The following is a 16,545-nucleotide window of genomic DNA, read 5'->3' on the forward strand; positions in this document are numbered from 1 at the left end:
AGTGAGAGGGCTCTAGGATTCTCCAGAATTGCAAACTTCCCCAAGGTGCAGGAAGCAATAGACTGTACGCACATCACGATGCAGGCGCCTTTTCAGGATGCAGAGTTTTTCAGGAACTGCAAAGGATTCCACTCCCTGAATGTCCAACTGGTTGTTGACCACCAGCAAATTATACTGGCAGTGAATGCTCAATTTCCGGGCAGCATCCATGATGCTCACATCCTGTGTGAGAGCACTGTATCTGACTTGTTTAATAATGAGCCACAAATTCAATGCTGGATGCTTGGAGACAAAGGATATGGCCTCACCACCCGGCTGATGACCCGACCCCCCCCCCGCGTGACACCCACACTGAAGCCAAAAGGCGATACAAGAGCCACAGAGCAACTTGCAATGTCGTGGAGAAAACCACTGGAGAGCTGAAGCAGTGCTTTAGATGCCTGGAGCACTCAGGTGGTGAGCTCCAATACCACCCTGAGCAGGTAGCTCAATTCGTGGTGGTGTGCTCCATGCTGCACAACTTGGCCATCAGGAGGGGACAAGAATTGTCAGATGAGTCTGACAGTCCACCTCACCAGAGAGAGGAAGAGGAGGACAAGGAGACGGACGCTGACATCGGCCCAGACAATCAGGCTGACACTGAAGCCATGCCCCCGCTCCCCTGTAGACCACATGAAAGGGCCCATGGTGGCATGATAGCTGCAAGAGCCTTAAGTCAAGAGCCCATCAATGAACGCTTTGCCTGAAAGAATTTTGGTGTTATTTACAAGGCTAACACACTGCTGGGTGTGCAGGTGAAACATCAATTCTGGGCATCATCTTGGTGACAGTTAAAGTTTAAGTTGATTGAAATTAAGTGTCATTATACCCTTTGATGTTAAGGAATCACCGGCATGTAATTTTGCAGCTATCTGAGCCAATACGCTACAAGGTTTTGTTAAATAAAAAACATTTAAACTGAACATTAGTCTAAAATCATCAGTATTTCTGTAAAAACCACACTCCCCCGCCCTTTCTCATCTCCACCTCTACCTCTTCCCCCTTCTGACTTCATTGCGGTGGGGATGGGGGAGGTGGTGACGGCCGAAATGCTGTTTGGATGGATACTAGAGGGGAGGGTCCTGAGGTGGGAACGTGTTCAGAGCCAGATGCAAGATGTTGCTGCTGGTTCTCATGTGGTTGGCAATGGGGGTGCATCACCTTGGGGTGCAGTGCGGTGCTACAGGACCACTGGGAGCCCTCTGCCACCAGTGTTCCTGGCTACCAGCTCCAGGGCCTCCTCCATCCCTTCCATGTTATATCTCATTTTTTGGACAAAAACTCAGTGCCAACTATGTTCTTGGTGCTTTGTAGGCTTTTTGCTGCTGGTGAATCTCCCTCGTGCCTCCCACAACAGCCAGACAAGCACACATCACAGCCACACACACTTTGTGCCTCTGAGCTCCCTCTCTCTCTGTCTGCCTGTCTCCCCTTCTGCGCATGTCATGATGACCCTTGACCTTCTGAATCGCGGGAATCGAGCGTTGCCATGCCGTTGCCAAGGACGGCCACACTTTACGGCAGAAGGTCAAAATAAATTAACGCTACCGCCCATTTCCTTTCGCTCGCAGTAACGCCCATTTTCAAAAGTGGAGACTAGGTGCTTTGAGAATGGGCAAGAAGCTGGCGATTTGAAAACCTTTTTTTACCACCCACACCGGAAATAATGCCCATTTTTGAGCGATAAGCACAAAAGTGGAGATTCTAGCTCAATGGGTGTAATTATGAGGAGAAATTACACAAACTAGGGTTGTAGTTTCTGGAATGTAGAAGGTTAAGGGGTGATTTGATCAAAGTTCAAAGATATTAAGGGGAATTGATAGGGTAGATAGAGAGAGACTGTTTCTGCTGATTGGGGAGTCTCGGACTCGGGGGCATAGTCTAAAAATTAGAGAAAGGCCTTTCAAGAGTGAAGTTAGGAAACACTTCTACACACAGAGTGGTAGACGTTTGGAACTCTCTTCCACAAACAGTCAATTGTTCATTTTAAATGGGAGATTAATAGATTTTTGTTAACCAAAGGTATTAAGGGATATGGGGCAAAAGCAGATATTTGGGGCTAGAAATTCCATTTTTGGTCAGTGGTATTTTTCGACCAAAAATATTGCTATGACCACGCAATGGGCCCAAGTTTCGGGCCGCGCCTAGAACGGCGCAGCCCCGACCTGGACGCCCGTTTTTCGCGCCACAAAGTGCGCCTAAAAAAAACTTAGATTCTCCGGCTCCCTGCTGGTCCTCTTGAGTCAGGCGCAGTGCAGCACGAGCTGTAGGGGGCGGAGCTAGGTCCCTGCGCTGAAAACAGTGCCGGGACCTCTGCGCATGCACGCTACAGTGGGCGTGCATGTGTAGTAGCTCCAGGCGCCCAAAACTGTTTGGGAGGGGCCCAAAGCACGCAGCCCCTAGCCCTGGCCGAATGGTCTCACTGGGGCTGCGTGCATAAGGCTGCCTCCCACGCCCAGCTCCTGCTTCCTCCGGGCCCGATTCGACTCCGCTTCCCCCCCCCCCCCGGACTGGACTCAATCCGCGATCCTCCCCCCCCCCCCGGACTGGACCCAATCCGCGATCCTCCCCCCCCCCCCGGACTGGACCCAATCCGCGCTCCTCCCCCCCCCCTCCCTCTGACCTGAACCGACCTCCCTCCGCCCCCCCCCCCCCGACCCGCACTCCCCCCGACCCCGACCGACCCAACGCCACCTACCTGTAAATCTGGTGCTGGGGACGGGCCCTGCCCGAAGTCTTGGGCCCGGCCCGTTCAGCCTCCCCCCCTCGCTCCTTTCCCCTTCCCCCCCCCTTTCCCCTTCTCCTCTTCCCCCCCTTTCCCCTTCTCCTCTCCCCCCCCTTTCCCCTTCTCCTCTCCCCCCCCCTTTCCCCTTCTCCTCTTCCCCCCCCTTTCCCCTTCTCCTCTTCCCCCCCTTTCCCCTTCTCCTCTTTCCCCCCTTTCCCCTTCTCCTCACTGTCAGAAACACAGACACTGACAGACAGAGAGTGAGAGACACACACAGCGATAGAGACACTGACAGAGACACACTGAGGGGGGGTATCCCAGCCCGCTGTTGGAGGGCTCCCAGTGCTGCAGTCGGTAAGTAGAAAATGTTTTATTTATTGATTTAAAAAAAATTATTTCTTACTAATTTTTTTTGATTGATTTATTGGTTGACTTATTGATGTTTTTATCATTTATTATTGATGTCTCTTTATTTGTAAAACTGAAGTGTTTAATGTTTGTAAACTTCCCTTTAAACCCCCCCACCCGCCCATTCCCTACGCCTGATTTGTAACCTACACCTGATTTTCTAAATTGTAGACAAGGTTTTTTCGAACGTACAAAAATCTTCACTTACTCCATTCTAAGTTAGTTTGCAGTAAGTTTTCACTGCCGAAACTTTGAAAACAGGCGTAAGTGGCCAGACACGCCCCCTTTTGAAAAAAAAAATTCTGTTCCAAAGTGAAACTGTTCTAACTGACTAGAACTGGAGCAAACTAAATGCCGAGAATTTGAATTTCTAAGATACTCCGTTCTACACCAGTTGCTTCAAAAAATCAGGAGCAACTGAGGCCGAAACTTGGGCCCATTGATTCTGAGGCCTAACAATCGTTAAAAAATGTGCCCAGCGGTAAAAATCAACGTTACACAAGGATTTGTGGCACAAACCGCAAATCGTCTGCAACTTTTCTCCGAGGCCGATACCACTGCGAGTTGGGCCTAGGGAGGGGGGAAAACACAAAAAAAATTCCAAAATACAAACATTTTTTTTTAAATCACAGAACATTCACAAAACCCTTTTCTATTGAATCGTTGCAAAATAATTTTTTTTTTAAACTTTAACTTACTTTTTTTGCAGGTCTTCATACCTGCCGCCGTTCCAAGGGCTGCAACGCAGGTTTTTCCCAGGCGTTTTTTTTGGTCCTATCTATGGGTCACCGCTGAGCCAAATATCTGGCAAAAGCGCTTTTTCCAATGTTGCACGCCGGCGGTCTGCTCCCCAGCGGTATTTAAAAACCACCGGCGCATGGCTGGGGAAATTTCTAGCCCATGGAATTATGTCGCAAATCAGCCATGATCTCATTGAATGGCAGAACAGGCTCGAGGGTCTCAATGGCCTACTCTTGTTCCTATGTTCCTAACCAGCATTAATCAATAAAAATCCAGTTCTGTTCATTTATTTAAAATACCCGAACTAAAATCTATTTTTTGTTTTGGAGGTTCAACATTAATCAGTGATATTCCTTTAACATTAATCAGTGATATTGCTAACAGGTTAACGAGTTCATTGAAATAGTGAAGACAGGAATTTCAGCTGAACATGTTTATCAATTAGTGAAAAAATAACAGTTATTTCTATGATGCATTTTACATAATCTTAAAATAGGTTGCCTAAAATCCTTGCAATAAGATTACATTAGTGGAATATTGGTATAAGTGTATTTATTTGCTCTGTGAACAGCAGTGGCTCTACAATAGGCCATATTCCTTGGCACAGAGAGTGCTGGGCTCAGTGACAGGTGCTGCTGCTTCTGAATATACTGTACCACGAAACAACCTGTTGAAGAAACATCTAATTCTGTAAGAAATACACAGACACACCACCACAGAATGAGGAGGATTGTTCAACACAAAACCCAAGCTTTATTTATCCAATAAAAAGAGGCGATCACTCCGGGCTATATCAGCTGTTTTTTATTAACTAGTGAGGATGATTAAGTTACTCACTCACAACTTAAGACAGAATCTTTCATAGATTAAACAAAAATGACATCCGATACACAAATTTAGGTCTTCTGTGGTTTATCTTCAGAATGAAAGACCAAACTTCTGGTCAGTCAACTCAGAAATCTCATTCCATTCTAAGACTTCATTTTTTAATTCAAATTAATTTTAACTAACTACAAATTGGTTTGCTTTGGTCCTCGTTTCACTCTTTTCTTTTTTCTTGTTTTCATTTATTTTACTTTGTTTTCTTTAATTCTTCTAAAGATTTTGCAGTAACTATTAGTGTTTTTAGCCTTTTCCTGTGTTCACATATCCGTAAGACAATATGGCAGCATATTGGAGATGATTATTGTGTTGAGGATTAACATCATTTTCTCATCAGTGCAGTATGATGGAATATTCCTAATGGCCCTTGTAGAAAGAAAAACAGGGCATTTATATCGGACTTTATGGGGGGAATTCGGGGGCGGGGGGGGGGAACTGGTGGGAGGGGCGGGGATGGGAAAGTGCAAGTTAGAAAAATCTAAAACCCGACCCCCACCTACTCCAACTCGCCCATTTTCACTTTATACTCAGGCGGGGGGCCGGGGCCGGGGGGGAAAGAGGAGGGGAAACGGGCAGCCAGCCAACCCGCTGCCAGGAAGCAGGTTTGCATTTTAAATATGTTAATGAGGCCTGAAGCCTCTACTTTAACCTGCAGGTTTAACTGTAGGCAGCCGGGGATCCCGGGGCTTGGGATTCCTGGTGACTGCAACGAGGCGAGCACAGCCTCAGAGAACAATGCTTGTGAGCTGGGAGGAGCAGGATTGATTCCTCCCAGCCGCTGAAGCTCCCCCACCAAAATCCCGTCGCTCCCTGGTCGGGGATTGAAACCCCCAGGGATCACCGCAACCCCCTGTCAGATGTTGGGTATCGGACCCACCTTCCCCCAGGTTCGCGACTCAATCCTGGGCTCAGGGATTGGAACCTCAACCCACCTCCCCTAGGTTTGCAACAAAACTCCACAGCGTGCATGGAAGCCGGGCTTCTTGCCATCTACCAGGTCTCCCGCACCGTGCGGATGGGAAACGAGAAAATCCCAGCCTATCAGTTCCCGAAGATGCCCCAAAACACTTCAGATCCAAGTAATAACTTTTAGAAGTGTAGTGACTGTTGTTATTGTTATGTATGTACACTTTACTAATGTGTAAGACTTGCCACTAAGGGGCGCACCTGTTGGAGATCCAAGGGTCACCTGTACATCCTGGGCAAGCAGGCATAAAAGGCAGTCTACCATGCTGCTTCAGCACTATGGAGTTACATTGAAGAGACCCAAGGTCACAACAGTTTGAACTTACAGTATACAGTCTTGTGGAGTTATTCTGAACATAACAGTTATGTGGGGAAACGAGGCAGCCATTTAGCTCACAGTCAGGTCCCAAGAGGAAGTGAGATGAATGACCAATAAAACTGATTTTGGTGGTGATGATTGAGGGATGAAAATTGGTCAGGACACTGAGAAAACTCCCTGTTCTTCTGCCAATAGTGCCATGAGACCTTTTACATCCACTTGTGTAGGCAGATAAGGCCTTGCTTGAATGTCTTATCTAAAAGATGGGACCTCCAACAGTGCAGCATTCCCCCACTACTACACTGAAGTAGATTACCTAGACGACCTCCTCAATTCCCACAACCCTCCAGAAGCGAGCGTCCAACGAAGATAAGCTGTCACATACCATGCCCTTTATGTACAGCCCACAAATCCTACTTCTCCAGGCTGATTGGTGGGTCGTAGTGACTTGCAGCAGGACATTGCCATGTGAAAATGAGCCCAGACCAAAATCTACATCTTTATCTGTCATGACATGCTCTGCCACTAAAATCCCTTTTTAAGTAAAACATTATGGAATATTATTTCAATTTCAATTCAAAAGATTGAATATAAACGTGCAAAATTCCCTTCTAGGGCTATTATAATATTACAATAGCACAAATCTGAAGAAATAGGTCGGCAAACATTTCAGCCAGTTATAATGCTGGACTGCTGCATTACTGTTTCCCCAATTGACACAAAAACTTAGGTTAACAACTATGATTCACAGATATTTTAAAAAGTTTACTTTACATATTAGTGCCACCTACTGGTGCCAATCTGAATACTGTCCCTGGTCACAATAAGAACATAGAATGAACAGTAACAGGAGAATGAACAGGAGAGAATGAACAGGAGAGAATGAAGCCAAGGTTAATGATAAATGATTTACAGACAAACTTGGCAGTTATAGCCCATGTAGATTGGTGTAAGACACAGCGTGCTAAATATCCTCAGGTTACTTGTCAGAAATGCACTTTGGAGGAAAGGTTAAACTAGGGGACAGCTTACTTCATCTCTAATCTCAATGAAAATGCTCTGCTGTCATGAAAATTCTATTTTAGTTGCTCAGAAATCACTCTGTCCAACTGTGGCAATTTCAGGGAACTATTGTAGGATTTCTAAATCTCTGGCATTCAATTGACAGCAAGACCAATTCTTTTAAAACAATTTGGAATACATTTATTAAACACACAGACACAAATAGCCTATCAAACACAACAGCAGTTTATTAGTATCCTACGGACTCTACTTAATTACAACAGATACAATGATGTTACAATAAAAAAGGTATAAAAATGTATACTTTCCCTCTGGCAAAGCACACAGCCTACTCTTTTGTCTGTAGAGCAAGGTCCTGCTTTTTGTTGTGTGCTTAAGAAAAGAGCCAGAGCAAGCTTTGGCTTGAGTTTTTATACCTCTTTAGACCATAATTTCTCAGAAAGCCTCAGGATTGGGCATTATTTCCAGGGCCGTTTCTGATTGGCTTCTCCTGGTACATGTGTCTGTCTGGAGGGCTGGTGCCATTCCTTGATTAGGTTAATGGCTTTCCAATTAACATCTTTTCTAGTTTGGTGAGTTTCAAAGCCATGCTTCCTTTGTAACTTGAGCTCTGCCCAACCAGAGGAGACATGAACTTGGGGAAGGTGTCCATTTTGTCTCTTCAAACTTGTCTTTTCGTATAATCTACACTTTTAACATTTAAATATATGTATATATATACATATATATAAAAATGATAACATTGATTCTGTGTATATATATATATATACACAGAATCAATGTCATCATTTTACTCTTACACTATGTGAAGCAGCAGCCTCCTTGCTGTTTCACATAGTGTAAGAGTAAAATGAGACGAGAGGTCGAAATCACCCCAGACGGGTGATTTGAAAGCCTTCCATTTGTAAAATTCTTTTGTTGTCTTAAGTGAAATCAATCTGACAGTCACTCCAGTTTTTAATAGCGATGAGTTCACAGCACAAAACAACTCATAAATCAGGACTAATATAAAGACATAAATGCTGGAAATATTGGCCTCAATTTTCCCCAGTGCCGTTTTTTGGCATATTGCCAGAGTTACGCCCGTTTTTTTTGCCGCAGCCACTTCAAAAAAAATAAGTAGCAAGTTTCCCCGTACTATTTTGTTTAATTGGCGCCATACAGCCTATCCTGTAGCTTCAGGAGGTGGAGTCCAATGTCTGCGCTGAAAAAACGATGCCCCTCCTTCTGCGCATGCACAGAAAAAAAAGGAAGTTTTTGACGTGATTGCTATGGGTGCGCGTGCCCAGTACAGCTCCCGGTTTACATCCGGCCAGTTTTAAAGAGCCAGTTGTGTGTGGGAACTTTAATTCTCTTTGGAAAAATTGGAACTGCAATACAATATGCAACGCGGCTCAAGGACCAATAATTTCTTACAGGATGAAGTGGAGGCACAGGTTACTGTAATTAAGACCAGATGGCACGAGCTGGACACCATAAAAGTTTCACTAAAAGAAATGAAGAAACGCTGGAACCAACTTGCAGAAGATTACTGTGCAATGCTGACCACCCTGAGGCCTGGAGGCCAGTGCAAAAAGAAGTGGCAGGACCTTGGTCAAGTAGTTAGTGTAAGTAATATTTTCATTTATTCAATGGAATTGCAATTGTAAATGTGACCACCTATATATGTCCCATCCAGCAGAAAGACACCCTTTCTAAAAAGTTATATTTTTATCTTTACAGAGGAAGGTGGCACACAACAAAAGGGAAAGAACTCGAACAGGAGGAGGCCCGGCAAATCTGCACCCACTGACGCCCTTGGAAGAGAGGGTTACTGCTTTGATGGGTCCTACCTGGAGAAAAGCAACCACCACTGCACAAGCTGGGCCCACACTCGAGGGAGAGGGCAAGTCCTGCAAATTCCACAGTCTGGCTTTGCTAAATGTTAAGCACTGCACGGGCTAGCCATTCTTCGTTTCATGGGCATGTCTCCATCAGAAACGTTTCGGTTGATGCAATGTGATATCATTCATTGTGGTCCTTCAAATCAGCCTGCTGCCTGTGCTGTGCGAGCCTACTCATGTCACCCACCCTGCCCCCTCCTCTGCTGCTAACCATTTGTCTGTTCTGTTATATTTTGCAGAACTTGAGGCCAACCCTGACGAGGCTGACGCCGATGCAGAAGAAGATTCAGACACAGACAGGTCTGAAGAGGAGAACATCTTCCAATTCCACCTCCCAGACCAAGAGCATGGGGGTGAGTGGGATGGGGAGAAGGAGGTGATGGATGAAGCCTCCACTGTTATACTCACTTTGGAGGAGGTGCGGGTGCCACCATTGAAATGCCAGCCCCTTCTCTGAGTGGTATGAGTGTTGGTGGGACATTCCATGGTTTCCTACAATCCGAGGCTGGGAATTCCAGTGGGGTGCAGCAAGGCACATCCAGGGCCCCACCATCCGAGGCTACAGGTCCCAGTGGGGTGCAGTGAGGCACACCCAGGGTGAGGAGGGGAAGGACAGCTCGACAGCGCTTTCCTGAGGCGCAGGATCTAACAGATGTGGTTCATATGATGGCAGAGTGTGGAGAGCACTGACTTTACGCGATCACTCCTGGACACCATCAGTGGGGTGGGTGATGAGGTATCAGGACTGTCGGGAGAAGTGTCAACACTCTCACGAGAAATGGGAACACAGTCCAAGAACATGAGGGGGGGGAATGTCTCAGGCAGCGGATGCAATGTCGGTGCACATGAGGGAGGGAATGTTGCAGGTAGTTGACACTCTGTTGCTCAACATCAGGGAGGGCATGTCACAGGTAGCTGAGACACTGTCGGCGCACATGAGGGAGGGAATTTGCAGGTAGTTGAATACTGTCAGAGCACATGAGGGAGGGAATGTCAGAGTTAGCTGCTGCAATAAGGGAACACGCCCAGACTCCGTGGCCATTGATAGAATCAACTGCCACTCCCACTCCAGTCCCCAGACCAGCCTCTGAAGAAGCCCAAACCGGGCCCTCCACATTACCACCTGCCCCCACCCCTCACCCCCCACCATCAAGAAATGTGCATTACCTGAGATGTTTGAAAAAAATAAGCTTGGTACCAACCCGAAAAATGCTGCGCCTCCGCCTATGGGCAGGGATAGAGTCAACAAGACCAAACGCAGCGGGCGGTCATAGATAAGGTGGAGGATAGATGGGTGCTGTTGTTGTTGCTATTATTATTGTAGTTACTGTTGTACCTGTTTCCAAATTAAAAGTTTTTTGTAAGTGTTGTAAATTTACAAGTTTAAAAGTTTGTAAGTGATCTTAAAGTTTTTAAGTGATCATAGGGCTAGAATCTCCACTTTTTTTGCCTGCTTAACGCCCAATTTACTGCTGAAATTATGTATAACGCACAGATATCGCCCATTTTGGCACTTATTGCTGAGCGTTATTTTCCCCATGTGCTTAACGCCGAGATAAAATATTACTGCCCGCCCACTTTTTTGGGACAGAATCAGCAGAATGGGCGAATTCAACGCCTATAATATCGGCCAGCATTATTTCCGCACAGAATTAACGCCGAGATTCAATATTAACGCCCGCCCACTGTTTATTGTCGTAAAAAGCATATTTACCCAAACTAGCGGCCATGAAGATCGCCCGTCGTCAATTTCACCACCTCGCACACATATCACCCACAATATCGCTCACTCAAAAAACGCCCACAAAAAGTGGAACTAACCGGGACGAATCACAGCGTTATGGACGCCATGTTGTAGATCACATGTCGCGTCCTTTAAAAGGCTGCTGTGCTTCAACCTTGGCGGAGTTCGGATGTACTCTGCAGGTCGTTGGAGTTGGTGTGAACATCTCTACAAACATCTTGACCACACTGTAATCGATTGGAATTGAAGAGGTGTGTTCGTCGGGCATTCCTTTTTTGTGAGCAATCGGTGGAAAACGGAGAGCTACTGCAATGGGGTCTGTCCTTTCTCATCCTCTCTTGATGATCAAATACATGCAGCAGACTCGAGATCACCAAAGGAACGCTCCACTGCATTATGTGCCCAATGTACAAAGTGACAGACAGATGAGGAAGACCAGACGTTACACACCCCGCAAGTACAAGGAGAAGCATTCTTACCTCGACTTGCCCGACACCACCTGCTTTTGGAGACTGCACTTCCAGAAAGAGTTTATCACTGAGGTATGCCAGCTCATAAGGACAGATCTGCAGCCTGCCAGCACCATCAGAACTGCACTGTCCATCGAAGTCAAAGACACCGCGGCACTGTCGTTCTACCCCTCGGGTTCTTTTCAGGCCACAGCTGGCGACATTTGCGGACTTTCTCAGCATGCCACACATTGTTGCATTAGACAGGTCACTGAAACCTTGTACGCACACAGGAGGAACTTGATCAGCTTCCCTATGACCAGGGAGGCACAGAGTGAGAGGGCTCTAGGATTCTCCAGAATTGTAAACTTCCCCAAGGTGCAGGGAGAAATACACTGTACGCACATCGCAATGCGGGCACCTTTTCAGGATGCTGAGGTTTTCAGGAACGTTGTCGACCACCAGCAAATTATACTGACAGTGAATGCTCAATCTCCGGGCAGCATCCATGATGCTCACGTCCTGTGTGAGAGCACTGTATCTGACTTGTTTAACAATCAGCCACAAGGTCAATGCTGAATGCTTGGTGACAAAGGATATGGCCTTGCCACCTGTCTGATGACCACCTGAGTGACACCCACACCGAGGCCAAGAGGCGATACAACGAGAGGCACAGAGCAATTCGCAATTTCGTGGAGAAAACCATTGGAGTGCTGAAGCAGCACTTTAGATGCCTGGACCACTCAGGAGGTGAGCTCCAATACCACCCTGAACAGGTAGCTCAATTCGTGGTGGTATGCTCCATGCTACACAACTTGGCTATTGGGAGGGGACAAGAATTGTTTGACACTCCACCTCATCAGAGAGAGGAAGAGGAGGACGAGGAGGCGGATGCTGACATCGGGCCCAGACAATCAGGCTGTCGCTGAAGCCATGCCCCCGCCCCCCTGTAGACCGCATGAAAGGGCCCATGGTGGCATGATAGCTGCAAGAGCTCATCAGGAGCTCATCAATGAACGCTTTGCTTGAAAGAACGTTGGTGTTATTTACAAGGCTGACACACTGCTGCGTGTACAGGTCATATATCAATGGTGGGCATCAGTTAAAGTTTAAGTTGATTGAAGTTAAGTGTGATTATACCCTTTGATGTGAAGGAATCACCAGTGTGTAATGGTGCAGCTATCTGAGCCAATATGCTACAAGGTTTTGTTAAATAAAAAACATTTAAACCAACCATTAGTCTGAAATCTTCAGTATTTCTGTACAAACCAACTCTTCCCCCAACCGCCCCCGCCCCCGCCCCCACGCTTCTCCTCCCCACCTCTACCCCTTCCCCTTCCTCTCCTGACTCCAAGCCGCCTGGCCGAGGAGGTCCTCAGGCTATGCTTCATTGGGGGGGGGGGGGGGAGGGGAAGGTGGGTAACGGCCGAAGTGCTGCTTGGACGGATACAGGAGAGGACGGTCCTGAGGTGGGAACGTGCTCCAAGCCAGATGCAAGATGTTGCTCTCGTGTGGTTGGCAATGGGGGTGCGTCACCTTGGGGTGCAGTGCGGTGCTACAGGACCACTGAGAGCCCTCTGCCACCAGTGTTCCTGGCTACCAGCTCCTGGGCCTCCACCATCCCTTCCATGTTATTTCTTATTTGTTGGACAAAAACTCGGTGCCTAGTAGGCTTTTTGCTGCTGGTGAATCTCCGTCGTTCCTCCCACAACAGCCAAACAAGCACACACCACAGCCACACAAGCTCTGTGTCTCTGAGCTCCCTCTCTCTGTCTCCTCTTCTGTGCAAGTCATGATGACATTTGATCTCCTGAATCGTGGGAATCGAGCGTTGCCATGCCGTTGCTAAGGACGGCCACACTTTACGGCGGAAGGTCAGAAAAATTTAACGCGACTGACCATTATATATCGCTCGCGGTAACGCCCATTTTCAAAAATTTAAACTATGTGTTTTGAGACTGGGCAAGAAGCCGGCGATCTGAAAACCCTTTTTTAACGCCCACGCCGGAAATAACGCCCATTTTTGGGCGATAAGCACAAAAGTGGAGGCTCTAGCCCATGGAGTTTGTAAGTGATGTTAAAGTTTGTAAGTGATCTTAACTGAAAACTTTGGTTTGATATTTTTATTAAACTTAAGTTAAGTACAAACTATTGTTTGCTTAACTTTTGAATAAAATATATTTTAAATGATAACTGAATCATTTCCATTATTTGTTCCATTATTAACACAACTTTTCAAAGTAAACAATAATCATTTCTATTATTTGTTCCATTAACACAACACACCATTACGGAACAGGTCCAAACAGTAAGAATGGTCCATTTTGAATAGTTGCCGCTGAGCCTTCAGGCAGCAAAGTGTTCACAGATGAACTGCTGGCGCAAGGCTCGAGCAATCATTAAAAGGGGCACGATAGCACACCCCCCTCCACCATCGTGCTCCTGGTTCAGGTAATTGCATGGCTTCCTCGTCCTCCTCCTCCTCGTCATCCTCCTCATCATCTGCATCTTCCTCCTCCTCATCAGCCACTCTCACCACAGGTAGGTCTTCTACTACCAGCTGCTGCTACCTCATGATGGCTAAGTTATGCAGCATGCAGCACACAACAGTGAACTGACCGACAATCTCAGGGGAGTATTGCAAGTAGCTTCCGGAATGGCCCAGGCATCGGAAATGCTGCCCGTCGCAATGTGTGACATGTTGTATTCCTGGTCAGCTTCCATCCGGGCTATGCGGAGGAGCATCATGAGCCAGGTGACGAGGCCATACCCTTTGTCTGCCAGTAGCCAGCTCTGCCCTTCTGGCTGCTGCTGAAACATGGCAGAAATCGCGCTCTCGCGTAGGATGAACGCATTATGGATGCTCCCAGGGCATCTCGCATCAACTGCCATGATGTGATGCATGTCGTCACACACGAGTTGCACATTCGCGGAGTGGAAGCCTTTTCTGTTCCTGTACATCTCGGAATCCTCCAAAAGTGCTCGCAAGGCGATGTGGGTACAATCAATGCAGCCCTGTACCTTTGGGAAGCCAGCAATCCTGGAGAACCCCACAGCCCTTTCATGCATTGCCGGGCAGTCATGGGAAACTTTATGTAGTCATTCCTCTGGGCATATAGTGCAGCAGTCACCTGCCAAATGTAGCTATGTGTTTTATGCTGAGAAATGGCGCACATATCCCAAGTTGTGGCCTGGAATGATCCAGATGCATAGAGTGAAAGTGCAGCTGTAACCTTCACTTCAACTGACAGAGCAGTCCTCCTGATGCTTCTAGGTTGCAGGTCTGCTTTTACTAACTCGCACATCTCAGTTACAACTTCTTTGCGGAAACACAGCCTTCTGACACAGTCTGCATCACTCAAGTGCAGGTATGAACGCCTGTCTCAATATACACATAAGGCCTCCTGCCCATCACCCTACGTACTCTGAAGTTCCTCATGCGATGACATTGTCTCCTCTGCAGTACCATCATGCAGAAGGCCTGCAGGAGGTATGGCATTGTCAGTATTGCTCCCATGATTAAATTGTACCTTTGCAACAAGTTCAAAACAGCTGGACAAGCTTCTTTATTGGCTCTCTCCACAAGGTCGACGCCCTGGACCACACCCAAGTCTGGCATGAGCACTGGGCTTGCTTAGATCGGGTTACACCTGCAACCTCCCCCCCGCCCCCCATCCCCTTGGGCTTCATTTGATGCATAATGGCATAGTGTAAGGATTCTCATGCCTTCTGTTCGGCTTCCAGCCCCCCAGCACTCCCCACCCCCCCCACCCAAGCCAAGCCCCGAGCTCCTGTGTCCAGGCGAGGGATTGATTCTGCCAGCCAACACTCTGACCCTCGAGTCCAGTTTGAAGATGTTCGCTGGTGGCGTGGCACTTTTAAAAAATCCAAACTTAAAGAATTGCTTTAGACTTCCATTTTCTGCATTTTCATTTGGAAAAATTTAAGTTTGATGCATATTTATGTGTTCCTGGCTCCCTCCAAAACTTCGCCTAAAAACAATGGCGTCTTTCTGCGCTGACTTTTTTAATGTGCACTGGTTTTTCTTAAGTGCCCAGAAGGTTTTTCGGCAGTGGTCACATATGCTGTCCTAGGAAACATGTAAGTTGGCCAAACTTGTATAAATGTGAAAAACTGGCGCAGACTTCAGGATACGCCCCCTATTACGCCAAAAAACTAACCTAAAAAAAATCATAATTGACTAAGTTACGCTGGTGCACAATCTTTGGGGAAACTTGGATTTTAAAATTTAGGCAAAAAAAGCGATGCAAATCACTGCGGAAAATTGAACTCATAAACCTGGTCAGTCAGCCTTTGAAAGTATAAAGACGTTTTCCTGATTCATGAGGGATATCTTCACCAGTTCTTTTCTTTCTTATTAAAGCCTCTAGGTTATCCCGTGCATCATTTAGGCTATTTATCCCAGCAAATTGTCACTAAATTATCAATTGTACTGCAAGAGCTTCTCAGTACAGAAAATGAAAATGTTCCCATTACATTTGAGCTGCTCATTTAAGCTGAGGGCCCAAAGTTCAGGTTTGGGCTGAGGTGGGTTTGTACAACAGTGGGGACAGCCTTAAAGTGCTTTGTGTTCCTGCCATGTCTGTCATTAAGCAACTTGAGACTATTACTGGAAGATGTATCCACTTGCCAACACTGTCATGTCTAGTCTTGAGCATGCAAAGAGCTTAAGCTAAGGAATTCCAAAATATTAAGTTCCAACTGAATAAATGTACACAATGTAACTGGAATTGTAGATATTTAGCATAAACCATGACATGAAATATTATACTGGGTCTATAATGGTGTTTAATAAGAACATAAGAAATAGGAACAGGAGTAGGCCATACGGCCCCTTGAGCCTGCTCCGCCATTCAATAAGATCATGGCTGATCTGATCATGGACTCAGCTCCACTTCCCTGCTCGCTCCCCATAACTCCTTATCCTGTGTTTAAGAAACTGTCTATTTCTGTCTTTAATTTATTCAATGTCCCAGCTTCCACAGCTCTCTGAGGCAGCGAATTCCACAGATTTACAACCCTCAGAAAGAAGAAGTTTCTCCTCATCTCAGTTTTAAATGGGCAGCCCCTTATTCTAAGATCATGCCCTCTGATTCTAGTCTCCCCCATCAGTGGAAATATCCTTTCTGCATCCACCTTGTCAAGCCCCCTCATAATCGTTTCGATAAGATCACCTCTCAGTCTTCTGAATTCCAATGAGTAGAGGCCCAACCTACTCAACCTTTCCTCATAAGTCAACCTTCTCATCCCCAGAATCAACCTAGTGAACCTTCTCTGGACTGCCTCCAAAGCATGTATATCCTTTCGTAAATATAGAAACCAAAACTGCATGCAGTATTCCAATT

The 16,545-nt window shown here is 46.5% G+C and overlaps 1 protein-coding gene across 1 annotated transcript in view; it reads left to right on the forward strand.

Annotated features, from left to right (window-relative positions):
- The first annotated feature begins 8,485 nt into the window (after window positions 1-8,485).
- The window catches only part of LOC139226930 (sodium- and chloride-dependent GABA transporter 1), a 77,010-nt gene continuing 68,950 nt past the window's right edge, over window positions 8,486-16,545 (forward strand). Inside the window, 1 exon segment of the mRNA XM_070858019.1 lies at window positions 8,486-8,710. Coding sequence (XP_070714120.1) covers window positions 8,486-8,710 — 225 coding nt within the window.

The sequence above is a fragment of the Pristiophorus japonicus genome, chromosome 16, assembly GCF_044704955.1.
Source record: "Pristiophorus japonicus isolate sPriJap1 chromosome 16, sPriJap1.hap1, whole genome shotgun sequence".
Taxonomy (NCBI): domain Eukaryota; kingdom Metazoa; phylum Chordata; class Chondrichthyes; family Pristiophoridae; genus Pristiophorus; species Pristiophorus japonicus.